Raw genomic sequence first — 26,948 nt, forward strand, 5'->3', positions numbered from 1 at the left:
CTTGCGGCTTTGTCAACCATGTACGGCTATATGTCAAAAACCCCAAGAAAATCAAAAAAATAAAGAATAAAAATAGCTGCGAAAATTATTAAAGGTTACACAAAATGTGACAAATTGCCTCACAACACCCAACCACACAAGCTAATGGCTACAATAATTATTGCATTCTTGTTCCAAATACAAAATTCCGCCTGCTTAAAACTGCTCCGGTTCACAGTAGACTTAGATTAAGGCGGTTTACGAACTGTGCCAGGTCTCAGCTTCGATGGGATCAACTTGCGCGAAAATCTTTTTCAGTAGAACAATAAGGCGAGGGGTAGATTTGGACGTCCCCCGGTGCTATAACGGGTAGAAGTCGTTCCCAAAACGGTTCAGAAAGCTAACAACAACAACAAATTTACCGGTCCTTTTGGTGCAATAAATAATTTCGCCGATAGTTTCCGTTAACGCTACAACAAAAAAAAATATTATAACTTGCGTTTCTATACCAAAAAAAAAGCATATCTCCTCCTACCCGAACGGATCTAAGGACCAATATTGTCTTGGTGTTTGACATTTTCTGCCACACTCGTGGCTCTAAATACAAAATAACTGTTTCCGCTTGTAGATATACCCGCTATATCAGCCACAAATGGCACTAATTGTAAGCACAACGCCACCTCCTGTAAGACAACGTGAACTGCCTCTCATAAATACAGTGGCTAATAAGAAGGATCCCATATCCAAAGTAAGATCCAATGAGGAGCCTTGTAATGTTGTAGGAAATATTTAAAATGTGGAAAGGGAAAGAGCAGATGACGGACCGGACAATAATCGAAAGTTCAAGAATTTGGTTGGGTAAGTCGGTCTCTATAGTGATCAAAGCTGGAGAGAGGCTCGAAGACGGAGTCGGAGTCAGCCCCAACCCAGTTCAAATACTCAACATTGATGGTCAATGGAGTATACAGTCAGGTAGAGCTGTGACATCTAACAATTACCCAGTTCAGTCAGGAATAAAAATACTTTCACCATAAAGTCACCGGTTGCCGACAATCAGTAAACCCAGTTACGTTCGTTGGAGTCTGGGAGTATTTCTCCCCCCATCAAGACCAATCAAATATCCAATTACATCACCCCAGATTCACTGGTCTTTTAAGTACATATTTCATTCGCTCCAAGGGCAAGTTTCATTCGTTATATTTAATTACTTACTCGAAGGGGGGTTGGAATAAAGAAATGTAATTCCCCTTTTAATCTGCAAGGAATATTTCTAGGGATTTTGCAGCCATTTCAAATAAAGTTTAAACCTGAGGTTGACATATAATCAATTGTTTCATGCACAACTAAAAGATTTTAGTTCTTATCGGTTAGCTAAACTGAAGGGGGTGAATCCATACTACTTCGAGAAATGACAGTTTCTTGATAGGAAGAAGAAGAAGGATAGTAGTTTATTATGATAAAAACAATGGCAATGTTGCTCTTTCGTAAATCGAAAATAGCAATCTAAAAAAACCGTTTTCTACCAATAATGAGAACGTTGCCTATCTTTTTGAGATAATTTTTCAAGGGGTCTAATAATTTTAGGCCAATTATTAGAGTTCGTGTGGGTATTTATCTCCTTGAAAAACGTTGGTTGATAATAATAATTGTCTCGGAACAATTCAAAGAAAATAAACCTAAAAGTTACGGAGAATATTCTACACGTGATAGGTCATGTGATTTACCCAACAATTTTTATTTCTTTTATTTTTTTTTTTAGTATGAAAAAAAAAAATTGTTGAGTAAAATTATTTAAAGTGGCTAGGGTCGTGGATTGTCTAGATCAAATTATAATTCTCTTTCTGTATTAAGAAAAGTTTTTGTTGTATGAAATTAAGTTGGTCCTGGGGTTTTACGTTGGATTTGAGTCTTGACCGACAGAACCCAACTTTGCAACTAAAAGATCATTCACAAAATGGTTAGCACGTGAAACATAATCGGTGTTCTAGACGTGGTACCCCTATTTTACTTCAATTAACAGTTTGATTTACGATATCTGACGGGGGCAATTGCATAATCTGATAAGGAAATCTATTAATAGTGATAGGGTTCATCCCTTAAATGTGGTTGTATATCCCTTAAAAGTGGTATCATTATTTCACTATCTCTTCTAGATCTTTTTGATTGTTCTCTGAAAACCACAAGAATGGTGGCAAAAAATTCAACACATACTACAAATCAGAATAAAAAAATAAAAATAATTTTAACTCAACAGTATTCCTGTTAAGCGAGATTGATCCTCAATAAAATTGCTGTTGAGAATTAGAATTTATTGAAAGTGTGTGATTGTTAAAAATAAGTTGGGCTGTGACAATTTTAAATTACGTGTCTTTCGCCATTATTATTATAAATATATCATCTACTCTCCCTTCTTTTCATCCTCTCTTGACCTAAAAGGTTTTTTTGGCAATTTCGTTAAGTCCGGTCCGTCATTGTCTCAATTCCTTTTTTTTGGTCTGTGTGTCTCTTACGGGTGGTAGTAATAAAAAAAAAATATTAATTTAATTAAGGAAACAGACGAAACGAGAAAATTCCATATTTAATTTTTTTGCTTTTTACTTTTCTCATACAAAAATTTTAAAAAGGAAAAAAGGAAAAAAGGAAAAAAGCAAAAAAATTACTTTACAACGCAAAATTCCACCAATTGTAGTTCATTAAAAACTTTTACAACCAAAATTTAAATATAACAACTACTACTACCAACTACCTATATACTTAGTACTAACTAACCCACCATGTCATCTATTGTTACTGATAGTAATGGTAGTACTACTTTATTAAATTCAGATGAACAAGATATCTTAGACGAATTTCTAGATCAACGTGTCTATGATTCTTTAGGAACAAATACTCCAATAAATGGTAGTAATGGTACAGTCAAATTAGAACAGAATCAAAATGAGCTTATAGATAGTTTATATGCTGTAGCTGCTGCTGCTGCTTCCACTACTTCTTCTTCTTCTAAGAATCCAACACAATCAGCTAGATCATCTTCAACTGGTTTATCAACAATTGTTCACAACAAATCTTTTCAACAATTTACAACAACTGCAAATAATCCAATAATAAATGGCAATAACAACAATACTAATTACAATACAAACAATCCATCACCTGATTATCTTTACTTTGATATGCCTCATGAATCAAATTTCGCTCATTTGCAACAGCAACAACATCAACAATCATCACCAACTGGATCTTATGATTTCAATCATAATAATGATAATAATAATAGCAACCCCCTTTCAGATTTCGACTTTATAAGAGATGAATTAAGTAAATTAAAGTTTGGTAACCATTTTATGAATCCATGTCCTAATTCAGTTGAAGTTCCCCATCCTTCATATCTTGATTTTTCAAATCAAAATTCATTACCTTATAAATTACAAATATCAAATTTACCTTCATATTCTCGTGTTGAAACTCAAATTAAATTGAAAATTTCTTTAAGTCCACCACCTCCACAATTCTTATTACATCTTCCTCAAGATTTAATTGCCAAAAATAAATTTTGTCTTGCTGATCCATTAGAAGATATTAATCCGAAATTAAAAGAAAATATGTTATATTTCGATGCATATGTATTAACTTCAGATTTATCTAAATCATGTAATATTTGTCCAAGATGTATTAAAAGAGAACAAAAACGTGCATCAAGACGTAAAATTGGAGGTGGTGATGCCGATGATAATGAATATATTCCACCTCCACCAACAACAACAACTACTTCAGCCAGTGGAATTGTCAAGAATAATCCCCTTAGTTGGGCAGATGAATCAATGATGAAAAAGGCATTGATATTTAATTGTAAAGAAATTGTATCATTCCCTACTCCAACTGGTTTAAATAATGATACTGCTAAATCATTGGAATTATCCGCTAGAATAATTTGTTATTGTAGACATCATAAAGAACCAAAAGGTTTCAGATTATTATTTGTCATTAAAGATAATCAAGGTCAAGTTGTGGCAAAACAAATTACCAATCCTATAATGATTATGGATAGAAAGAAGAATCAAAGTTTAACTCATAAAGATACTGGTTCATTACCTAATTCCATTGCCGGTTCTTCAACCAATTTACAAGGATTAGATCAATATTCACCACCAAATTACAAAAAGAAGAAACTTTCAACATCTGATATTTCCGATCGTGATGAAACAACTACCCATGGATTATCACCAACTTCACCTCATTTAATGAATCAATTATCACCTAATTCAGTTCTTGATGAATCCGCTTCCGAAGTTCAAACCAACACCGATGCCGAATCTTCACGTGGACTTAAACGTAAGAAATTATCGATTGATGATTCACTCAATAATTCAACTAATCCAATGTATAACGGAAGTATCCATAGTGGTTATTCACCAGTTAGTAACAGTGACACAAACACATCAACTCATTTTTACAACGGCTTCGGCAACAACAACAATAATAATGGAAAACCCCATCTTTCTCCAAGACAAGCACAAGCATTACTTGGTTCTCAATCATATGCCAATATTCCATTATTATCAAATCCACATACTCACAACTTCCCATCCATTCAACGTATAATACCGGCTCAAGGACCAATTCGTGGTGGTATTGAAGTTACATTATTAGGATTTAATTTCCGCCCGGGACTTCGAGTTAAATTTGGAGCTAATTTAGCCCTTGCTACTCATTGTTGGAGTGAGACTACTATTGTCACATATTTACCTCCTGCTGCTGGACCAGGACAGGTGTTGGTAAGTTTTGATAGTGGTCTGGATGCTAATGCTGGTGTTGTTGGCGGGAGTGGTAGCAGTATTTTCACATATACTGATGATACTGATCGACAATTGATTGAATTGGCATTACAAATTGTTGGATTGAAGATGAATGGGAAATTGGAAGATGCAAAGAATATAGCCAAGAGAATTGTGGGTACTGATGCTACTTCAAATAATAATACCAATGGTACAACAATGGCTGGTAATGGAAGTGGAAATAATAATATGAATGTTGCTGCTGCTGCTACTACCTCAACTGAAAATGGTCATGAATGGTTTGATAATGCTCATAAATCAATCACTGAACAGCTTGCTCAAAACCATACACTTTCAACTCATCAAATCCTTGTTAATTTACTTTCATTAGTTGATTTACCAAATTGTCCAATCACAATACCTAATTGGTCCCTTTCAAATCCTCAAGGACAAACATTACTTCATTTAGCTACCATAAAGGGATATACCAACCTTATCCAATTTTTAATCTCACATGGGGCAAAAGTTGATATGGGAGATAATCAAGGCATAACTCCATTATTCTTGGCTTCAATGAAGGGTGAACGAGAAATCATGAATATGTATCGCGATTGTCAAGCTAAATTTAGAGTCAAGTATGATAATGATAAATGGATGAAGGATTATTGTGATTTGAATGTCTTGGATTTCTTTGATGAAGAAGAAAAGAAGAATGACAAGAATAAGAAGAATAATAAAGCCGCCGCTTTGAATAATAATAAGTCAGTTAAGAGAGATGGTAGTGAAGAAAGTTTATCCGGTTGGTTTTTTGATAATTATGGTAAACATGTTTCCAAGATGGTTGTTGCTGATGATTTGGTTGACAATAATGCTAGTGATAGACAGCCAGAAGAGGTCCTTTCCGATGGATTGATATCTGAAGGCGCTGGTGCTGGTGCTGGTGTTTTGTTAGATGATGACGAGGTTGGATTTGCTGATGCGGAATTGGAAAGTGAAGATTTTGATGAATTTGATGAAGATGATGATTATGAAGATGATGAAGTTGATTATGAAGATGATTACACCGATGATGAAATCACTGTTTCAAACACCACCATTAATTCCCCAGTTGAAGGTACTTCTTCTTCAGATACAGCAACCACCATTAGTGATACCACTCCTGCAACATCATTACCACCATCACCACCTGCTTCTCCTGGTTTATGGAGAAAAGTAATGAATGTCTTCCATAGCGATGACGAAGAAGTCTTGCCTGCTTATGAAGATTTATTCCCTCTTGGTCCAAATGCCACCAAACAAAAACCAAAATCACAACTCGAACAACGTCTTAATACAGATACAACTTCTTCAACTACAGAAGCAACAACTTCGAGACTCACCCATTCAACTAGTAATGACTCAGATACGGCCTTGACAGATTCTTCTTCGGATGATATGGTGATTAAGTATATCAATCACCCAAGAAAGGCAGTTGAACATGATAAGATGTTATTCTTGTTTTGGATGCCTGCTTTGGTGTTTATTCTTGGATTGATGTTTATGGTATATGTTATGGGATATAGATTCGAAACGGTGGATTTGTTGAAGGGATATATTAGGAATGCGGTTGGTCATTTGATGGTGGGTGATGAAAGAATTGATCGGGTGTTTAAGTCAGGTGCAGCATCTGTTGTTGGAGCTGCGAATGTACAACAACAACCAGTTGGGGTTGTGTGATGATGACGAATGTTGGTTTTTTTTTGTTTTGTTTTTGTTTTGACGTTTGCTGTTTAAATTTGTATTATGCTTTTGCTGTTTTATTTTAGAGTTATTATTATTATTATATTTGTGTTCTTGTATTAATGGGTTTAATCTTTTTTTATATATTAAATATTTTCAACTAATTACACACTATCTTTAATCTTGTTTATTTATTTTATCAATTTTATTTAATATTCTTAAGAGTAAGTTAATATTCGTGATGTAGATGTCAGAAAGTATCGGCAGGCAATTGAGATAAAAGAAGTGTCAGTCATTGGATAAGAGATCAAACTTAGTAAACATACAATTCTTCGAATCATTGTTGCGCTTTGTAGTAATCTTACAAATCCTCTCTTTCTATCTAACATACAAACTAATTTTGGTGAAATATTTTGATGGTTTTGATCTGTTGCAAAAAAAAAAAATTCATCCAATAATCACCAACCAAAATACAAACCATTCCTCTCCAATAAGATAAACCATTTCCTCCAATAGATGACGAACGTAATCCTACTCAAAAATGCAAGTATACCGACAGATCCCTATCACACCAAATTCACCAATTCCCCATCACTGACTACAACCTACATTCCTCATTTCATCCCTCTTCTAACTCACACCCATCATCCTTCCAAAGAATCCACAATTGAATATCTAAGCTCAACTGAATTCGTATTTGATACTCCCATATTCATAATCACCTCCCAAAGAGCAGTGGAAATGTTCAGAGAATGTTTAGAAGAATTGGATATAGATATACGCAGTCAGATATTGAAGAAGATAGGATATACAGTGGGTCCAGCTACTGCTAGAATACTTTCCCAGGTTGGGTTTAATGATGTTCGAGGGGGAGAAAATGCGGGAAATGGGTCAAAATTGGCCGAGATTGTTATGAACGATGTTGATAGTAATGAGAAGAAAAAGATTGTATTTTTAACTGGCGAGATACGGAGAGATATCATTCCCAAGAAATTGATTGGATGTGGGTATGATTTGAGTGAGAGAGTAATTTATAAGACTAATGAGAGAGAGGATGTAAAGGAGAATTTCCTCGAGACGAAAAAAAGGGCCAGTAATGGTGGGTGGATTGTATTCTTTAGTCCACAGGGTACAGGGAGTATTGTAGAGGAGTTAAAGCATGATCAAACAAGTTGGAAAATTGCTAGTATTGGACCAACCACGGAAGAATACCTTGAATCAAATGGTTTAAAACCAAATGTGATTGCAAAGAAACCAGATCCTGATTCTTTATATGAAGAGATAATAAACTACGTCTCTATAAATAATAATAATTAAAATAAAATCAGACTTATAATAAATAGAATATAAATAATATATTTTCAATAAAAACAATAAATTATTCTATGTAAGATAAAATTCAATAACAATAATAATAAATCGAAAAGACAATCAGCATTCTGTAAAAAAAAAGGTGGGAAGGTATGAGTTCATTCCAGGACGACCTATCTAAGATCTAGCTGCTTTAACAACATTAATAATTTGAGAAACAGCATCTGGATTAGATAATGTGGAAATATCACCTAACTGATCTTCTTCACCAGCCAAAACCTTTCTCAAAATTCTTCTCATAATCTTACCAGATCTAGTCTTTGGTAAATCATCAACCAAGTGAATAACCTTTGGAGCAGCAAATGGACCAATTTCCTTTCTAACTGTCATAATCAATTCCTTCTTGATAGTTTCGAGATCTTCATGGACTTGATCCTTCTTCAAGGAAACATAGGCAGCAACGGCTTGACCAGTCAAGTCGTCAGCAAAACCAACAACGGCAGATTCACCAACCAAGTCATGTTCAATCAAGGCAGCTTCAATTTCAGCAGTAGATAATCTGTGACCAGAAACATTGACAACGTCATCAACACGACCTAAGATCCAGAAGAAACCATCGTTATCTCTTGCAGCACCATCACCGGAGAAGTAGTGGTCTTGGTATGGTCTCAAGTAAGTATCAATAAATCTATTGTAATCATTAAAGATACTTCTAGCAATAGATGGCCAAGCATTCTTGATACATAAAACACCTTCAACATCATTAGCAGTCAAAGTTTCACCAGAAGTTGGGTCCAAGATTCTAGCATCAATACCAAAGAATGGTAAGGAAGCAGAACCAGGCTTAGTTGGGGTAATACCTGCTAATGGAGTTAACAAGTGGGAACCAGATTCAGTTTGCCAATAAGTATCAACAATATGACACTTACCTCTACCAATGTTGTCATTATACCAATGCCAGACTTCAGCAGCAATTGGTTCACCGACAGAACCCAATACACGTAATGAGGATAAGTCGTAGTTTTCAATATACTTGGTACCAGCTCTCTTTAATAATCTCAAAGCAGTTGGAGCAACGTAGAATTGGTTAACCTTGTGCTTGTCAACAATTTCCCAGTATCTAGAGAAGTTAGGATATGCTGGAGTACCTTCAAAGACCATAGTAGTGGCACCACGTAATAATGGACCATAAACGACATAAGTGTGACCAGTAATCCAACCAATATCACCAGCAGTAAAGAAGACATCTTCTGGGTGAATGTCAAAAGTATATTTCGAAGTTAAAGCAGCACCAAGTAAGTAACCAGCAGTAGTATGTTGAACACCCTTTGGCTTACCAGTAGAACCTGAAGTATACAATAAGAACATTGGGTCTTCAGAGTTAACTGGGACTGGTGGACAGTAGTTACCATATTTGGCCATTTCTTCGTGCCACCATAAATCTCTACCAGCATTAAATGGAACATGGGCATTACCAGTTCTCTTGAAAACTAAGACATTTCTGACATCTGGACAATCCTTCAAGGCATCGTCAACAATCTTCTTAGTTTCAATAGTCTTACCACCTCTCTTTGATTCATCAGCAGTAATAACAAGTCTGGAATCAGCATCCAAAATTCTGTCCTTCAAGGAAGTAGAAGAGAAACCAGCAAAAACAACAGAGTGCATAGCACCAATTCTGACAATAGCCAATAAGGTAACAACAGCTTCTGGAATCATTGGTAAGTAAACAGCGACAGAGTCACCCTTCTTAACACCTAATTTGGTTAAACATTGAGCCATTTTACAAACTTGCTTCAATAATTCTCCATAAGTAACAATTCTACCAGTGTCTGGTTCGTCACCTTCATAGATAATAGCTGGCTTATCTGGGTTCTTAGCTGCCCATCTATCAACACAGTTGTATGAGGCATTTAATTGACCATTAACAAACCAAGCTGGTAAGTCACCATTCTTAAAATCGTTAGCTGGGTCAAGTGGTAAACGAGCATAGTCGAAATCTCTAAACCAATCTAAGTTTTCCTTAGCTTGTTCACCGAAAAAGGTGGCTGGATCCTTAATGGATTGATCATACATCTTCTTATAAGTTTCAAAATCTTGAATGTATGGCTTGGAAGTACCACGGTCAAAGAAACCTTGTGGTGGGGCTTGCATCTTTTCAACGTCTAAGGAAATATGGGATTGTTGTGGCCCGTGAGGGTGGGTGTGGTGATGAGCACTAGCAGTAGTAGATTCTGGCATTTTGAATGAAATTTATAGTAAAAATTTGACTGACGTGGGAAATATTATTTGAGGGGTTTTATTTTAAAACAATGGAAGTAAAAATAAATGATTGCAATTGAAATATATCTTTACTAAAAAACAAAAATGTCTGACAAAAAAAGGTTATTAGACAATTAATAAATAAAATTCTTCTGAAGATTGAAGGTAAGGAAGAAAGAAAAAGAAGATTAAACAACAACAATTGAAAGGGAAATTCGATCGATATTTATACACTTTCAATTATTGTCTGACTGAAAGATTTTTTTATTTTAGGGGTTAAGATTTTTTATTAACGTGTGTATGCATGTTGAGTATGGGGTAGATTAATTTTCCAATATTTTTCTTCATGTAACGCGATAAACTTTGTTTTTTTTTTTTTGGTTCAGACAGACAAATAATTTTTTTTTTTTAATCTTTATTTTTTTCTCAGACACTTTTTTTTCCCTTGTTTCTCGGTACTTTACTTTACACCAACTGCACCCCTACAATATCAGCAGTTTAAGTTTCTTCTTTATATTCGTTCAATATGTATGAATGCCTGTATGACTCGCAAGTTGGCTAGAAGCTTCCGCCCTCGTGGACTTAGCCTTTATAGCCTCGTTTTAGTCGTTGTTGTATTTCCGCAAAATGCATACAAAATGCGCTCCCAATGCGTTTTGTCTTTCTCGCAGGAACAAAAAAAAAAATAATGTGGGGTATTTGAGAACCAAGCGTCTGAAAAAAACGGAACAAAAATATTTTTATATTTTAGCTCAACAAAATTATGGAAGAAAAAAATAAAGTTCTAGATGAGAAAAAAAAAAGTAAATAATGGAAATTAACGGAAAGTCTTGGAAGAATTTACATCCTAATAAATCAGGCACGGGTATGGATCACCCACTTTGTGGGTAAGACAACAACTACTATATTACTCTCACTCGAACAAATTGTTGAGTTCCAACGAAATTGTTTCTAGAAGGCGGAGAATTTAATTTAAAGAGATAAACTTGGTAAATATTAGCCTGCGGAGTTATGAGCCAGACAAGGTTTTTCTTTTTTTGTAAGCAAAACTTAATTTCGGAGTTTGATTGGAGTGGAGGAGTCTTATCGGACTATCTTTTTAACTTGCACGTTGAGCATATATTTTGAATCAGCAGCCTATTTTAATTTGTACAAAAGAATGGTTCAAACTTTATTAAAATACTAATAAAAAAAAAGCGTATGTACAGTATATACTCACATATACAGAACAAATCAACCCCGTTTTGGTTCCTAATTCGATTAAGTTATGACGGTAATTATCGCTTATTCAATAAGAACGGCAAATCTGAAGGGGGGTTCAAAGTGTACAGTAAAGGAAAAATCGTTCTGTCCTGCATCAAAATTTACGAACGAATCAGAAAAAAGCCTGGTTTTTTTTTTTGCCATTGTTTCTTTCTGTGCTTTTTTTTTTTTTGCAACCCTACATTTCTTGTACCTATGGCAGAGAATTACGTCAACTTGAGTTCAATTAAATTAGCTTTTAACTGTATGATATAAAGCACCCGATCATCGAATTAAGGAAACTTTAGAAAAAGATTGTTAGGCAACGATATCAAACTCATTTATGACTGTCGCTAAATGCAGACAGTTCACAAATCTTACGATTAAAAAAAATATTTATTATTATCTTTTTTTTTAATTTATTATTTATGCATGCTAAAAATATTTCTTTCGGAGTACAAGACCAGGCAGTCTGATCCTTGAATAATAAAATGTAACACCCCCCTACAAAAACTTTCAGACACTTTTTTTTGTCTCTTGGGATGAAAAAAGTGTCTGAAATATGGGGGAAAATAGAAGATAAACTTGGCCTCTACTCCACTATTTTACCCCACTGTCTACAGGTAACTTTTCAATTTAAGTCTTTGTAAAAGCACTCCGAGATTAGGGCTCCGAGAAAAATAAATTTTAAATGATTCATTATAACAACTCAAAAGTTGATATATAAATAGACAATTTTTTTGTGTATAGATATATTATATGTCTGAGTGTGCAATCGAACATGGAAAGTATCGGTTTGACAGATATTGTTTAGTAAAGTTTCTTCCTAATTGCATCTAATCTACTATCATATGCGGAAAAAAAATATGAAAAGGAAGGAAGAAATATTTTAAGCCACAGACATAAAGCGATTATTTTTCTTGGAACATGTAACCATATCCACCAAACAATAACCACTAGACAACAATAAAGATTCTCGGACTTGATTTCGGAGAAGCTGTGTAACCCAATGATCGAATTATTGAATGTCATTTCGATAAGAAAAAGATTGAACAAATACACTTGAAAAAGATGGGGTAATGAGATGGTTACAATTAAACATCATATGCTATTAATTAATTAATTAATTAGTTCGATTTTGGCCATTTAATTTAAGTTCCCCCATACAAATTCGAAAATCATCTGAGTGGGGCCGGCTTAGCAATTGCAAAAATAAATCAACTGTTTTTTTATTGACAACCCTTGATTCAAAAATAATTCAGTGGTGGTGGTGGCGCTGGTGTCATTGTTTAGTTGGGTTATTCTATTGTCTCTATCTTATCTTTATTGTCATTGTCTGGAAATATTATGGGTTGCTGCATGAGGGATAGAATTTTAAAGTGAGAGTTTGGAAGCTCAAAAACCGTTCGTTTCTGGGAGGGGGCTTTGTTAACGAGACGAGTGGAAATTTATTCCCTTTGATTTTAATAATTAGATTTTAAACAATACCAAGCCAAATCTACCAAATCAAACATGTGCCTTTCATGAAATGGTTGCAAATTACCCCACTATAACGAATACTTTTCCACGGAGTTGATTACTCTTATTGCGGAGGTTTTTATAATTAATGAACCAAGGAAAATATCGGACTCTGCAGGTTGATTTCCGGACGACCAATATCTCGTTTTCGCTTGAAGTCGATTGTCCCCTAATTTACTACATTAATACTTAGCACTTCTGTTACAGCTGTTATCAAATACGGAAGAAAATGTACTAAGGAACTTCCTCATCCCGAAGTTACCGGAATCAGTCGAGTTACAGTATGTAGTCAATCAATAAAATTCATTAATTTGACTGATAGCCATAGACTATAAACTCTATTCTATTGATATATTCCCATTTCTCGTTTATCTATGTCCCAGTAAATCTTTGAATGATTAACATATAATTTTTAAGAAATCTCTATCTAAACTTTTCGACTACAAAGTGCTGGCTGGTCAATTAAAAAAGCCTATCAAAATTGTTCCAGAGGCGAACCAATGACGTGGTATTGATCATAAATGTAGGGAGATTATGCCTTTCAACATTAACTGAAGCAAGCTTGAAGATAGCCTGATATTAGGTTCTCTCTTCTCTTTGTCACCTTTTCTTTGTCACCTTCTCTTTGTATGCTTTCTTTTTTCTTTTTATCCATTTGTAAACTTTGCAACCACAGCCAGGTGCTAGCCAAGCAGAAACCCTCTCTGAATGAGGCAAGCAAAAGTTCAGCTTTGGTCATACGTAATAGTTTCGGACACCCAATCGTTGACAACAGTAATCAAAAGGGAATTAGGAGTATATTTAAATCTTGGGTTTAGACGCTGATTTTCCAATTTCTGTAAATTTGGCAACCATAACAGAAAGTGGTTGGAAGAAAATGATCAAACATCTCAGACTACCCTTACAAGACATAATAAACATGTTAGCAAATGCTATCACAATTACAACCTTCGTTATATATTAATCATTGACTCCCACTAATCTTTAAATCTATATACACATTTTATAAAAGCTAGCAAAGGTATAAACACTAATACATGAAAAGAAAACTTCGTAAATTCAATAAACACCGGGTCCAACTTATTCTATCAAGCTTTTATCAATTAACTAAACAATTCATATTTATCACAATTGGTACATTACACCTCTGTTGGTCTTGCATTGATATTTCTTGTCAAATCCATAGTACGTAAAATCTCTTCAGCTCCTTTGTTTTTCAATTTATCCCCTAATTCGACCCCTACTGTCTCACAGTCATCGATACATGCGACAGTTTTTGTCACTTCGTCTTCAATAGCCTTGGTTCCATCGGGACTAACTATGATTGCTTTCAAGTTTAATTCCTTTGTAACTTCGTCGTATTTACTCTTGACACCTAATGGAACAGAGCATCCTCCTTCTAAATATCTCATTAATGAACGTTCGGCAAGACAACAAACGGTTGTCTCATGATCATCAATTGCTTTCAACATCTTCTTAACTCTATTGTCACCTTTTCTGATCTCAATACCTAAAGCACCTTGTCCCACAGCGTAATACATCTCATCCAAATAGCTGGTTATCCTATCTCCCAACCCAAGTCTAATTAAACCGGCACTGGCCAATATTAAACAGGTATATTCATTTTCTGGTTTATCTAACTTTCCTAATCTTGTCTGGATATTCCCTCTAACTGACTCAAATTTCAAGTGTGGGTAAGCTCTGATCATTTGCGACGAACGTCTGATTGAACTAGTTCCAACAATGCTTCCAGCAGGCAAATCGCTTAATGCCTTATATTCGGATCCAGCTTTCATTACCAATGCATCTCTAGGATCTTCTCGTTTGGTGATACATCCAAGTTCGAATTCATCAGGTAAATTAGTTGGCATATCTTTAAGGCAATGAACTATAAGATCCAATTTTGGAAATTCGGCAACTTTATCAACTAGCAAGATCTCCAATTCTTTAGTCCATAAAGCCTTGCCACCGAAGGAATACAAAGGTTGAGTTTGGATTTGGTCCCCAAGTGTGGAAAGTGATAATATCGAAGTGGTAATAGATGGGAATTTCGATTTGAGAAGATCTCTTATGGATTCAGATTGAACAACTGCAAGTTTTGAACTACGTCCACCAATTTGAATATTGTAATTTTCGATTTCAGTTGGTCTTGCATTTATATTTCTTGTTAAATCAATACTTTGTAAAATTTCATCAGCTCCTTTCTTTTGCAATCTATCTCCCAATTCAACTCCAAGTGTTTCGCAGTCGTTCATACATGTGATTATTTTAGTAGCTTCATCTTCGATGGCCTTGGTTCCATCAGGACTGACTATAATAGCTTTCAAGTTCAATTCCTTGGTATTTTGGTCGTATTTACTCTTAACTCCTAATGGCACAGAACATCCTCCTTCCAAGTATCTCATTAATGAACGTTCTGCAAGACAGCAAATAGTAGTTTCATAGTCTGCAATAGCCTTCAACATCTTCTTTATTTTGCTGTCCCCTTTTCTGATCTCAATACCTAAAGCACCTTGTCCCACAGCGTAATACATCTCATCCAAATAGCTGGTTATCCTATCTCCCAACCCAAGTCTAATTAAACCGGCACTGGCCAATATTAAACAGGTATATTCATTTTCTGGTTTATCTAACTTTCCTAATCTTGTCTGGATATTCCCTCTAACTGACTCGAACTTCAAGTGTGGGTAAGCTCTGGTCATTTGCGACGAACGTCTGATTGAACTAGTTCCAACAATGCTTCCAGCAGGTAAGTCACTTAATGTTTTATATTTGGATCCAGCTTTCATCACCAAAGCATCTCTAGGATCTTCTCGTTTGGTGATACATCCAAGTTCAAATTCATCGGGTAAATTGGTAGGAATATCCTTAAGGGAATGCACAATAAGATCCAACTTTGGAAATTCACCTACTTTATCCACCAATAAAATCTCCAATTCTTTAGTCCATAATGATTTTCCGCCAAATGTGTATAATGGCTGTGATTGGTTTTGATCTCCGAGAGTCGAAAGAGACAATATCGAGGTTGTGAGATATGGGAATTTAGACTCAAGTAAAGCTCTTACTGATTCAGATTGAACTACTGCAAGTTTGGAATTACGACCACCAATTTGAATATATTGTTCTTCTTGTTCTTGATTTGTTGACATAATGTGAGTATTCGCAGTAATATTGCGTGGCATGTATATCATTCTGCCTACGCTGTTTCTAATGCGTTTGTTTGGGTATTTGTTCTGAGTTGGAGTTGCTTTTGGGGGAAAGTCACTTCAATTTAAAAAGTTTTCCAAAACCTGAAAAAAAATATCCTGCTTAGGTAATGAATACTAAAAATAAAAAACAATAAAAAAAAAAGAAATCGTTCTGGACTTTTTAACAAGAATTAATTTATAATCATAAAAGGAGTTTCAAACGTCTTGAATTCTTGTGAAAATGCTCTAAACTTGTCTAGACAAGTAACTACTACATTGGTGAATATGGACTCTTGATTTAGTTGATTTCTTTCCGTAGTATGATGAGTCTTGCGATTGGGCAACGTTTAAATCTGCGAACAAGTTAAAGCCTCATCTCGACCAATTCCCGAACTTGGCCAACAATTATAGCCGAATGAACACGGATCAGGCCATCCTAATCAAACTAGCCAATGGCTTAATGGGGGGCATATATACTGGAACACAATATTCCTCGAGTATTAACGTCGTTCTATTGTCGATTGTCTATTGTGCTCTGTTGTCGATGGTTTGTTGTGACCAATCGTCAAACTCTGAGTGGTGGAAAGTTTCTCTTGTCGGTTTTATTTTTCTGCTAATTATGTTCCTCGGTTTTAACGTGTACATCAAATAGTTAAACGCAATTCGACAGCAATAATCTAATAGAGTGATTTTATGAGTCCCAGCAAGCTCTTGAAATGACATGTGGTAATAGATAGTATAATCTTACTAAGAAATTCAACAACATTTGTTGTACTTGAAAACGTGAGTCCAACCAATCAGGTGACAGTAAATTGTAAGCGTACGAACAAGAAATCAAAAAAATTTCATTTCCTGTTTAGGAAAGTATTCCGAGGTCGCACTAATATTTTTAGCTGCAAAAAATTCTACAGTATCAGATTGTTTATAGACAATGAAACACCAGCTTAGAACTGGATATTGCTTCGTTTATAAAACTTATATTATCTAGTATAAACGCTTTTATATACATATAGCTATTACTTTCAAAATGTATCATCACTTTCATTATATTGTTCAATCGTAGAATCACTCAAAATCACATCCTTATGACTAATTATAGAAGTATCCATATCTTCAAAAACATCTTCATCCATGCTTACTTCAATATCAGGTATCTGATCATTATGGTGTATGTTATATGCCAATACTGACTTATTGGAAAAATGTTCTTCCATTAATGATTCAAGAGCAACAAGACGATTAACCAAGTCGTTGGTAGTGGTTTCGGACATTTGCAGCAGTGTACGTGGAGGAGGGAAAAATTGTCTCTGTCTAGGGGTGCCAAATATTATCGATGCTTTGGATGGAGTATGACTCGTCGTGGTGTCGATTGGTTTCGGTTTTTCTATGCGGATCTTTCCATATTTATTATTCAATAATTCACTGATAAATAAAGAATCATTAGATGCTGTTCGTAAATTATGCCCTATCGAACTTAATGATTGGTATTTGTTGGGTTTGTTGCTGTATCTTCTGGTGGAAGCATAAGAGCGTCTTCTATCGTCAGACCTATTTTCTGCCTCTGGCTTGATGAATTGGAAATTTTTCAATTCTTTACTTGATGATTTATTTTGAGATCTGAACTTTGAAACTACGAGCTCGTACACGAATATAATGCATATGATTGGAAGTTTAAATGTAGTTAATGTTTCGTGAACCAATGATTTCAGTTTATTCAATTTCGCCATCTTGAGATAAACAACCAAATTGGTAGCTTTAAAGAAATTAAATTCATCTTCATTATTTTCTCTCACTTTGGCAAATATTCCACTCAAACAGATTGCCAATATTGTCCCTATAATAAATTGTATCAAAAATAAATACCCCATTTGAATCACTTTGCCTGATGTTTTGTAGTGTTCCCAGTTATTCCATACGGAGGGTGTAAATCCAAAGAAGATCTTTACCATATTAAACAAAATCTCACCCTGTGTCTCTTCTTTGTTAAGTGTTATAAAGCTAAAATAGAATCCATTTATTAATGTAAAGAAAAAGCAAATCAATCCAATTAGGTTCCACATCATGTGATTGAACGACACCACAATTAAATTGAAAAATTGATAGTTGTTGAAAATGGATAAGATTCTGGGAAATAGTATAATTGCAATCAAACTAAAAAAATCATCAAAATAGTAATTATTCATTACCTTTAACAAGAAGCATGAATCGATTAGCATAATCAACAAGAAATCCACGTAGTGCCAAATAATCATTTTCGTGAATTTCCAGTCTACGATCAATACTTTCAGAATAAAATCAATATTGAAGCTCAACCCTAAAACCCAAAATAAGAGTCCCACAGGTTTGTGTAGTATCATAAGAAAATATAGGATCATAAACGAAACCAAACTTAAGTTGATAACTAGTGCCTGATACCTCGGTACAGTTTTAGATCTTTGAATTATTTTCCCAAAGGATATATGATTGAACTTATAGCTTGCAATGCCGTCACTATCTAGTAGACCTTTCTCGGCATCAATGAAAATTCCCTCCGTATTTGTTAACTCTCCATTATGAAAGCGATCCAAGATTCTTACGATTGCAGGCTGCGAAAGAAATTTCTTGGAATCAGATAATACACACAACTCAAGGGTATTAAAATTATAAGTAGGGTTCATCTCACTTAAAGGTTTGATAAATAGTACATTAATCCTCTGGATTGATTTATATTCTCGAAGCATCCTAATAGCCAATAATTCGCATACATTAGCTTTGGCAATTAGTAAATCGTAGCAAATAAGATTATTCTCTGACTGTATCAAGAATTCATATCGTAGAAGCAACAATATAAATATCACATTGTTAGGACCTTTTTGGTGGCCCTCTTCTTTTAATTCTGATATTCTTATTATTTCTTCAGTCATGGGTTTCATCAAGGTGGAATGAATCTCAGGTGCTTTCAATTGTTCATATTTAAGACTTAATTGGACATGAGAATTTACTGATTTTTGAACAGAAAAGTAATGCGTTTTGAAATCATAATGTCTAGTGAATTGATTACTGACATCACGATATCGGAACATGACTTTAGAGACCCTTTCTGGAATTATATACTTTCGAAGCTTCTTTAGAACAATAAAATGTTAAAATAAAATAAAAATGTTTAAAGCATGAAGAACGTGATTTTTTCAATCAAGAAATTTTTATTCGGCATTACTGTATTTGGCTAAATCGTAAACAAGCCCCAGAAAAAAATAAAATCTAAAATTTTGCAACCCCTGAAAAGACAAAAGGAGATTGCATCTTATCATTAATAACTCAAACCCCGGGCAATACAGGCAATCAGACGTTATCATAAGGTCGCTTTTGTTAGTAAATACAATCATGCTTGACTTTATGCGATCTTCTGGTTAATAAAATTGTACGCCTTTCTTCCATTTTCTTTTCCCAAAAGTTTCTCAAATTGGGGTTTTGATAATTGTACTAATTGTTCAATGTTTTTAACTTTTTGAATAATCATATAATAATTCTGTGCATTGATTCCTGGGATATTTTGAATGAAATCAATCGGATCGTCATTAAACACTGGTGGTCCTCCGTCTTCTGTTATAACCGATTTGTTGACTCCCTTATCCAAAGCCAATCCAACGTCCGGTTCTTCTTGATTGGCTTTTAATTCCAAGAAGATTTGTGCTGTTTCGTAAGGTGACGAAGACCAAATGATCTTTAATTTTGGAAATGCAATTAATAACAGTAGTAGCTTGGCTTGAATGTTTTGTTGGATTTTATTATTTGCTGTGGGGTTTCGTGTTGTAACTCTTTGGAATCTGGTTTCTGAAAATGGTTCCAATGAAAAAGATTTATTTTCATCAAACTCGATTAATAAAGTTGGCAATTCATAATGCTTAAACATTTGCTCACATTGAGTATATAATCTTCCACTTTTGAAACTCGATATTAAATCTGGAATAGATTTCCTTTCGACACATATCTTAGGTGAAACGATATAGTCACCAACCGTTATCATACAAGGTACCACTTTTATACCCACTCTGTATAGTAAATTTGGAAGCGAAGATCTAAACTCTCTTACATCAACCACAACTCGCATCTCATCGGTCTCTGTTCGAAATCTACCACCGGCAATTCTGGTATTCACTACTTGATTTCGTTGAATTTGAAATTTATAATTATCATCAGAAGTCTCAAAATGTTTACTCAAACTTGCTTTCTCTTTAATCAATTTCGAAAATGCTTCTTTTTCCTTTCTGATCCTTTCCAAATGCTTTTGTTCTTCTATTGAATCTCCATAATACATCAGATATATCTTAGCTGGATTCTCATGATTAATGGCTTGGAATATTTCTACTCTTCTATAGAAAGACAAGTCCGGTTCATACATTATGATATGAGATGGAGAGATTTCTTGTAATACCGAGGTTCCATTGCTGTCATTGTATGCATGTATAAATATTTCATCCTCTCTATCAACATGGGTGATTTCAAGATGGTCAACTGAGAATTGTATTTCCTCAATGTCATTATCAATTGGATTTTTTACCACTTCAACTTCTTCGTCATCATCATCGTCATCCTCATCGTGCTCTTCGTTAACGTCTTCTTGCTCTTCTAAATCCTTTAAGATATTTTCATCGATATCTGCGGATTCGGATTCGGTGGCAGTCGAATACATTCTTGACACTCTTGCTGTGGCACTGGCACCTCTTGTTCTTCTTCTTTTACTAATTGGCTGACCGCTCCTACTAAATGTTTTAGAAGTTGAAAGCTTTTCAGGATCTTCTTCTTCTTCGGTTGTACCCGTTTTTGCTTGTTCTTCGGCATTTATTTCTGAATTAATTTTACTTGCCAAAGAATTAAACTCTTTCCAGGCTAGGTAGTCATGCAATTTCCTTATCATGTACTTACGACATGTAAAGACTCTCTTACCTGAAGCTTTTTCTTGTTTCATTGTTTCCAATAGTGTACTCAATTGTCTCGCAATCTTCTTTGAAGTGCACATTATCAATATCGGTCCTTGATCTCTTAAGTTGGATACACTCTTTTCATACAAAATATCATCGATTAACAACCCCAATTCGTTCCATTTGGGTAGCTCTTCCAAAATATATTCATCATTATATTTCCCTAATGCCCTTTCTTTAGCAAAGCTTATAATCGTGTTTGATTCATCCAAATTAAGCCAAGGACTCATTGACGAATTAACTCCAGATCTTTGATGTTTTATATTTGCATCGACGATACCTTGGACAATTTGATAATAACTAATTGAGTCAAGAATAAGTAATTCCCTTAGCAACTCAAGTAAAGTACTCAAATCCCCAACTAATTGTTTTGTCGTAAATGTCAATCTATGCCATTGTGATTCCAATGAGCCTCTAATATTTCTCACGAAATCGGGATCATGCACATTTGCCATATCCCAATATTCAGTAGCCAATTCTCCATTGTGTCTTTTCAATTCTCCAAGACAAGCTTGAATACATGAAAGAATTGCTGATTGGATTTTTTGCATTTTATACGAAAGTTTTATGTTTATCTCTGTGACGAACTTCCTTGCATCTTGAAGTTTCTTTCCTCTTATATTAAATGATTGTGATATCGTGACGTGGAATCGTGGCCATAGGAAAACATTCGATAGCCTTAGAATTTTTAGTTTGGTTGCCAAAGGAGTAAACCCAGTAAATGACTCAGGTTGGTCGGAAAATGCTTTAATAAATCCCCATTGGTTTTGATCTCTGTAAATATTGATAATGAAGGAATCATTAGACGTTTCTCTTATTCTTTCTGCGTGTAGGATAAATAATCCAGTGATATCATTAGGAGCAATCATCCCTGACAATAAATCCACAACCAAGACTCGCGATGTAATTGAAATTATACCACCATCCGAATAAATCTCACGTCTCTTTGTGGATGAGGAGTCACCTGTTATTACAGTAAATGAATCATCCTGTTCATCTTCAAGCCAACTTAATCCAATCAATTCTTCTCGCAATCGAATCATCTCATCTTCTCGCATATTAAGTACAAATATTAATCCCCTTCGTTTCTGCAGTTGGTTACCCAATGTGATAAATGGAGAGCTTAAGGCATGTAGTAGATTGGCTGTTATCAAGTCCCAGCCTAACCCATATCCTAGGATTAACAATCCATCTTTTGTTAACATATCCTCGACAATTTCTTGTTGATATTTTAAGGGCAATGTACAATTAACTTCGCGATCGGGGTATACAGGAATGATTTCAGGTTCTTGGAATTTGACAGGAATAGACACATCTGGAGTGGAACCAGAACCAGTAGCCTCGACTGGTNGGTTCTTCATCTTGAACAAATAGAGACATGGAGATGCTTTGTCACACAGGAGATGAATGATGGTTGCCAAATAAGTTTTTATAATTTCTCACAATAACGCGACAAAGTTTTGATGCCGTGGGAATGTTAAAAGTTCCTGGATTTGTTTACTTTACAACAATTATCTCTTCCCTTCCCCTCAGTAAAAGAAATGACACAAGCTTTGTTCAAGGCATCAGAGTATGCAAGTGTAGCAAGTACTACTTTAAGAAATACCGTGTTGTTTAATATTGTTCATATTGAGAATATATCCAAATCCAAATTAAATCAAATTGAAGATTGGAAAGAATATTATGATCCTAATCGAGTGTCAGTTGATCGATTAAAGAATACCAATCAAAAGATAATTCGAGAGATAAAGGATGATGATAATGAATTTACAGAATCAAGAAATATCAATAACAATAATGTCATATATAAGCTTTTATTACGAGATCGTGGTGATAACTTTGCTTACGCGTATGAACAAGAACCTTTAGGATTTCTTAGACATGGTAGCCCCCAAGCCCAAAATACAAACACTCCACTTGCTATTCAACTTGGTGGACGATTGTTGGTTAAGCAAGGTGCTACGGTTCAACGAGGAGTGATATTCCTTACACATAATAGTTGCAATTATCTAGGTATTCATACTGATGATCGAGAATTGGTAGATACATTGAACGACGGTCTTGCTAAAAAAGAGATTGATATACTACAGAAACAGCTTGGCAGTGTCTAAAAGACGTAGAATTGTGTCAGAATGTCTTTATATAGATCTATAAAAAAGCGAGTGGAAGAAGCGGAAATGATATTCAAAGTTTCCACCCTGCCAATAGTTATTCATCCAATAATGCATCCCATAGACCTTGTTCGTCTGGGAACTCATGATGGACCAAACTTATAAGTACATAATCATTATAGACAGAATTCAATAATTCATAGGATTTTGAATCAATCTTGTAACATCTTGCCCATTGAACCCATAATGAAAAAGCCTCTTCATTCCATGCTTTGAAAGATTCATAATCTATGATAGTTGGCTGCAAGACTTCTTTCAGAGGGAATACACCCCAAGTAACTGCACTCTTGGTATAATGTGCTTGAGACCCAATACCTAAATTAGATTCAATTGATCCATCTTTATTCCCGGCATAATATGTCATTACTTTCTTATCGAAATAAGTCTTCAACTTGGGTTTAAGTTCAAGTTCCCAAGCTTTTTTGGGAATAAATAATTCGACAAATGCCTTTTGGTATATTATACCGTTTTTAGGACCCCAGCCAAAAATTCTGTCAGTAGATTTACAACCATTGACAGCTGGCTGTGATGCCAATGAGAACCATCCTTTCTTATTTAAATTGAAAAGCTCTTCTTGAATCAATGCAGTTTCCAGTGACAAAGAACTATCTGTCCATGGAAGAATATCAATCTTCCCAGATAAATAATCTATAAATACTTGTGTCAAGTCGGTAATAGTTTCAGGTGTACCCCATTTCATAGCAGCTTCAGCAGGGGTATGAATCTTCAAGTTTGGACCATATCCGTCAATTTCACCATATGCTGGAGAATTAGAATCACCAAATCTACCATTTGGAAAGTCATCCCATGTTGCATCCTTACCTAAGGCACCTTTACCAGTACTAATGTCAACCAATATTTGTTTATCCTTTAAGAGAGCCTTTCCGATTAATACCTTCGAGGCAGAGGCGGTCTCTGCTATTTCATTCTCATTTATTATCGATGATCTTCTTCTATTTGGTCTGATAACAACATCCTTCATGTCTATGTCTGAATCTGAATCTGACGCAATTGCATCTTCACGATCGGTAGTGGTTGTTGGACCCTCTAATATTGATCTCAAAACTTCTGATTGATCAACTATAGAAACAACTGCTTTTTCTAAATTCAAACAGTAAAAGTGATACCCTTTAATTCTCGAGCCTATTTGGTTGTTAATGTTGGAGATGATTTCATTTACGAATTGGACACCGAGTGTCTTGACAGCATCATCATCATGACTGACTTGATCAAGTATTCTTAATATGTCCTGAGGAATGGATGCATGTGATAACCTACTTGCTCTGGTGAAAACTTTATAAGTTGTGATTGGCATCAATCCTGGAATTAATGGAATATTCTTCAATTCATCATATGATTGAAGCAATTGTTCATATTGCACGAATTTTTCAACATCAAAGAATAATTGTGTAATAATATAATCAGCTCCAGCTTTAACTTTTTCAATCAAGAATGGAATATCCTTTTTTGGATCTTGTCCAGAAGAATCAGACCCGTCAACATGACCTTCAGGATATCCAGCTACCCCAATACAGAAGTAATCTCCATAACGTTCCCTAATATACTTGACTAAATCCACAGCCCCATTGAAATCACAATTTGGTGTCCAATATTCTTCAGCTCTTGGAGGATCACCTCTCAAGGCCAATATATTTCTGATTCCTGCCTTCTTTGCTCTTTCCAAAGCATCGTCTATTATTTCTCTATTGGTATTAGTACAAGTCAAATGCAAAACTGTAGTCAATCCAAGATCATTTTGACAAGTGGCTGCCAAATCTAAAGATTTTTCACTTGTAGAACCTCCTGCACCCCAGGTTACAGTTATGAATAAAGGATTAAGGGCCAGCATACGATGTAATCTGGCTAATAAATTCCTGAAACCAGCATCTGTCTTTGGTGGGAAGAACTCGAATGAAATAAACTTCTCGTTTGGTCCTAATGATTGTATCTTCTCTATTACTGTTGCCATCTTTCTTATACAATTAATCTTAAGGTGATTAAGAATGAAATTTCCTGAAACTTGAACAAAAGTGAAATGAAGAAAAAAAAAGGCGAATGTGAGTTCCAGCCCGATGTCTTTATTTTTTTATGTTGAGTCACGTGAGAAGAGGAATTTTATTTGACTCGGATTTGACAGTTGCCAAATATAGAAATATACGGGTAGCATTGACAACTTTAACCTCATCAATGACAGAAACTTTACACATATCAACGGCCGCTATGACTTTCCTGGCCCACGACGAATCTGCTTACACGTATATTTAAATAATATATAAGGAAAAGCAAATGCATTGTTATTTAAATATTAAGAAGAATTCTCACACATTCTTTAAACAGCACTATATTCACCCCTGTTTCTATTTCCTGTGAATTTTTCAATTATTTCTCTAATAAAACTTGGTAACCCTTTTAATAAATCTATAAAATTCTCCAGTACTTCCTTCAATGCGCTTTGGAAATCAATGGCATTACCTTTACTATATTGAAACCATGCTCCACCAACAATATAAATACTCAAGAACAAAACTAAAAAGATAAAAATCCAAGTAAACCAACCCCAAGATTCTCCGTTATCTTGTTTAGGTTTCTTATTGTCGTTATCTGGTTTCTTCTTATCTTTCTCATTGGTAATACATGCAGCTTTAGATCTCATGGTAAGTCTTAATTTATCCCCATCCCATTTGTTTAATTTGAATTCATTCTCACCGGCATTTTTGTCACAAATGAATGTTAATTCCGCATCTATCAATGAATCGCCCCAATTAACATCTTTGTATGTTATCTTGATACCTTCTTCGTTGTCAGAGTTCTTATCATCCTTGGAAAATGGACTGTATGTTTTGGCCCAATTTGCATTGAATCCGATAATTTCGGATACTATTGGTTCATCTTTCTTATCACTAAGGATGATCGAAGTGACTCCACAGATATCTGAGTTTTTTGGACAATCTGGAATTGAATTAATAGGCTCACAGATTCCTATACTCCAAGTTACGTTGGTTTGAGATGGAGGCGTATTTTTTAATGTGGTTACTGAATGCACACCTTTAATGCTTTCAAAATTGTAAGGCTTGAGTTCTTTTGCAGAACAATCGATGGCTGTAGCTGTAGCACATAATGTTGCCACTAATCCAATAAGACTCGGTAACATTTCTTTTGATTTGTTGTATTGGTATTTATCGCTGTTTGCTGTCAATGGAAGATTTGATAATCTATTTCGGGTTTTCTTTAAAGAATATTTTTTTGGTTCCCTGACCAACCCTAAACTGTAAAAAAGTTTAACCACCAAATCATCAATTTTTTTTTTACACTTTTGACGTAATCATGTGACTGGTGTCATGTGACCGCCATTTTTGAATTTTCCCGCTATTTCACCGTTTTTTCTCTTTTTCTGTCTCCTCCCCCACCCCATCCTTTGTGTCGATCCATCAGCCGAGGGCTAATACCACATGCAAAAAAAACTACTAAGAGAGCGCAACTATCCGAATCACATTCGGTCGATTTTAAAATTCCACGGTTACAAATCGTTTTAACCCCTCCATCCAATTTGAGAAATTTTTTAGAACCATAAGTATAAATATATAACCCTTTTCTATTTCCCAAGTATTTCATTTGAGTTTTCTTCTGATTAAGTATATCCTCCTTCCCCATAATCGAATCAACACATACAAAGCACAACATTAAAAATGGTCAAAGTAACTGTAGCAGGGGCAGCTGGTGGTATTGGTCAACCATTATCCATGTTATTAAAGTTAAATCACAATGTTTCTGAATTAGCCTTATATGATATTGTCAATGCCCATGGTGTTGCTGCAGATTTAT

General features: G+C 34.9%; 10 protein-coding genes across 10 annotated transcripts; 4 read left to right on the forward strand and 6 right to left on the reverse strand. All coding sequences in view use genetic code 12, as the record gives it.

Moving 5' to 3' along the window:
- Window positions 1-2,753: 2,753 nt before the first annotated feature.
- Window positions 2,754-6,470, forward strand: SPT23 (Spt23p; the record flags this gene model as incomplete). Its single annotated transcript, XM_049405865.1, has 1 exon — window positions 2,754-6,470. One exon carries the CDS (start codon window positions 2,754-2,756, stop codon window positions 6,468-6,470), a length of 3,717 nt encoding a protein of 1,238 aa, XP_049266471.1.
- A 519-nt stretch (window positions 6,471-6,989) lies between these two features.
- Window positions 6,990-7,790, forward strand: HEM4 (uroporphyrinogen-III synthase; the record flags this gene model as incomplete). Its single annotated transcript, XM_049405876.1, has 1 exon — window positions 6,990-7,790. One exon carries the CDS (start codon window positions 6,990-6,992, stop codon window positions 7,788-7,790), a length of 801 nt encoding a protein of 266 aa, XP_049266472.1.
- Window positions 7,791-7,961: 171 nt separating this feature from the next.
- On the reverse strand, window positions 7,962-10,025 carry ACS1 (acetate--CoA ligase 1; the record flags this gene model as incomplete). Its single annotated transcript, XM_049405887.1, has 1 exon — window positions 7,962-10,025. The coding sequence occupies one exon, from the start codon at window positions 10,023-10,025 to the stop codon at window positions 7,962-7,964; it is 2,064 nt and encodes a 687-aa protein (XP_049266473.1).
- A 3,920-nt stretch (window positions 10,026-13,945) lies between these two features.
- HEM3 (hydroxymethylbilane synthase) lies at window positions 13,946-15,955 on the reverse strand (the record flags this gene model as incomplete). The annotated part of the gene is made up of 1 exon (XM_049405898.1): window positions 13,946-15,955. The coding sequence occupies one exon, from the start codon at window positions 15,953-15,955 to the stop codon at window positions 13,946-13,948; it is 2,010 nt and encodes a 669-aa protein (XP_049266474.1).
- A 1,061-nt stretch (window positions 15,956-17,016) lies between these two features.
- FGR29 (Fgr29p) lies at window positions 17,017-19,056 on the reverse strand (the record flags this gene model as incomplete). The annotated part of the gene is made up of 3 exons (XM_049405909.1): window positions 17,017-17,967; window positions 18,188-18,275; window positions 18,410-19,056. The coding sequence occupies 3 exons, from the start codon at window positions 19,054-19,056 to the stop codon at window positions 17,017-17,019; spliced, it is 1,686 nt and encodes a 561-aa protein (XP_049266475.1).
- Window positions 19,057-19,367: 311 nt separating this feature from the next.
- On the reverse strand, window positions 19,368-22,316 carry RAD1 (ssDNA endodeoxyribonuclease; the record flags this gene model as incomplete). Its single annotated transcript, XM_049405921.1, has 1 exon — window positions 19,368-22,316. The coding sequence occupies one exon, from the start codon at window positions 22,314-22,316 to the stop codon at window positions 19,368-19,370; it is 2,949 nt and encodes a 982-aa protein (XP_049266476.1).
- A 180-nt stretch (window positions 22,317-22,496) lies between these two features.
- Window positions 22,497-23,066, forward strand: NCE4 (Nce4p; the record flags this gene model as incomplete). Its single annotated transcript, XM_049405932.1, has 1 exon — window positions 22,497-23,066. The coding sequence occupies one exon, from the start codon at window positions 22,497-22,499 to the stop codon at window positions 23,064-23,066; it is 570 nt and encodes a 189-aa protein (XP_049266477.1).
- Window positions 23,067-23,163: 97 nt separating this feature from the next.
- On the reverse strand, window positions 23,164-25,095 carry J8A68_000219 (methylenetetrahydrofolate reductase (NAD(P)H); the record flags this gene model as incomplete). Its single annotated transcript, XM_049405943.1, has 1 exon — window positions 23,164-25,095. One exon carries the CDS (start codon window positions 25,093-25,095, stop codon window positions 23,164-23,166), a length of 1,932 nt encoding a protein of 643 aa, XP_049266478.1.
- A 360-nt stretch (window positions 25,096-25,455) lies between these two features.
- On the reverse strand, window positions 25,456-26,277 carry J8A68_000220 (uncharacterized protein; the record flags this gene model as incomplete). The annotated part of the gene is made up of 1 exon (XM_049405953.1): window positions 25,456-26,277. The coding sequence occupies one exon, from the start codon at window positions 26,275-26,277 to the stop codon at window positions 25,456-25,458; it is 822 nt and encodes a 273-aa protein (XP_049266479.1).
- Window positions 26,278-26,812: 535 nt separating this feature from the next.
- Window positions 26,813-26,948, forward strand: MDH1-3 (malate dehydrogenase; the record flags this gene model as incomplete). The annotated part of the gene is made up of 1 exon (XM_049405964.1): window positions 26,813-26,948. A coding segment is annotated over one exon (136 nt), but the record flags the coding sequence as incomplete, so codon positions are not given.

The sequence above is a fragment of the Hemisphaericaspora subhashii genome, assembly GCF_019202705.1.
Source record: "Hemisphaericaspora subhashii strain CBS 10753 chromosome Unknown scaffold146, whole genome shotgun sequence".
In the NCBI taxonomy this organism is placed as follows: domain Eukaryota; kingdom Fungi; phylum Ascomycota; class Pichiomycetes; order Serinales; family Debaryomycetaceae; genus Hemisphaericaspora; species Hemisphaericaspora subhashii.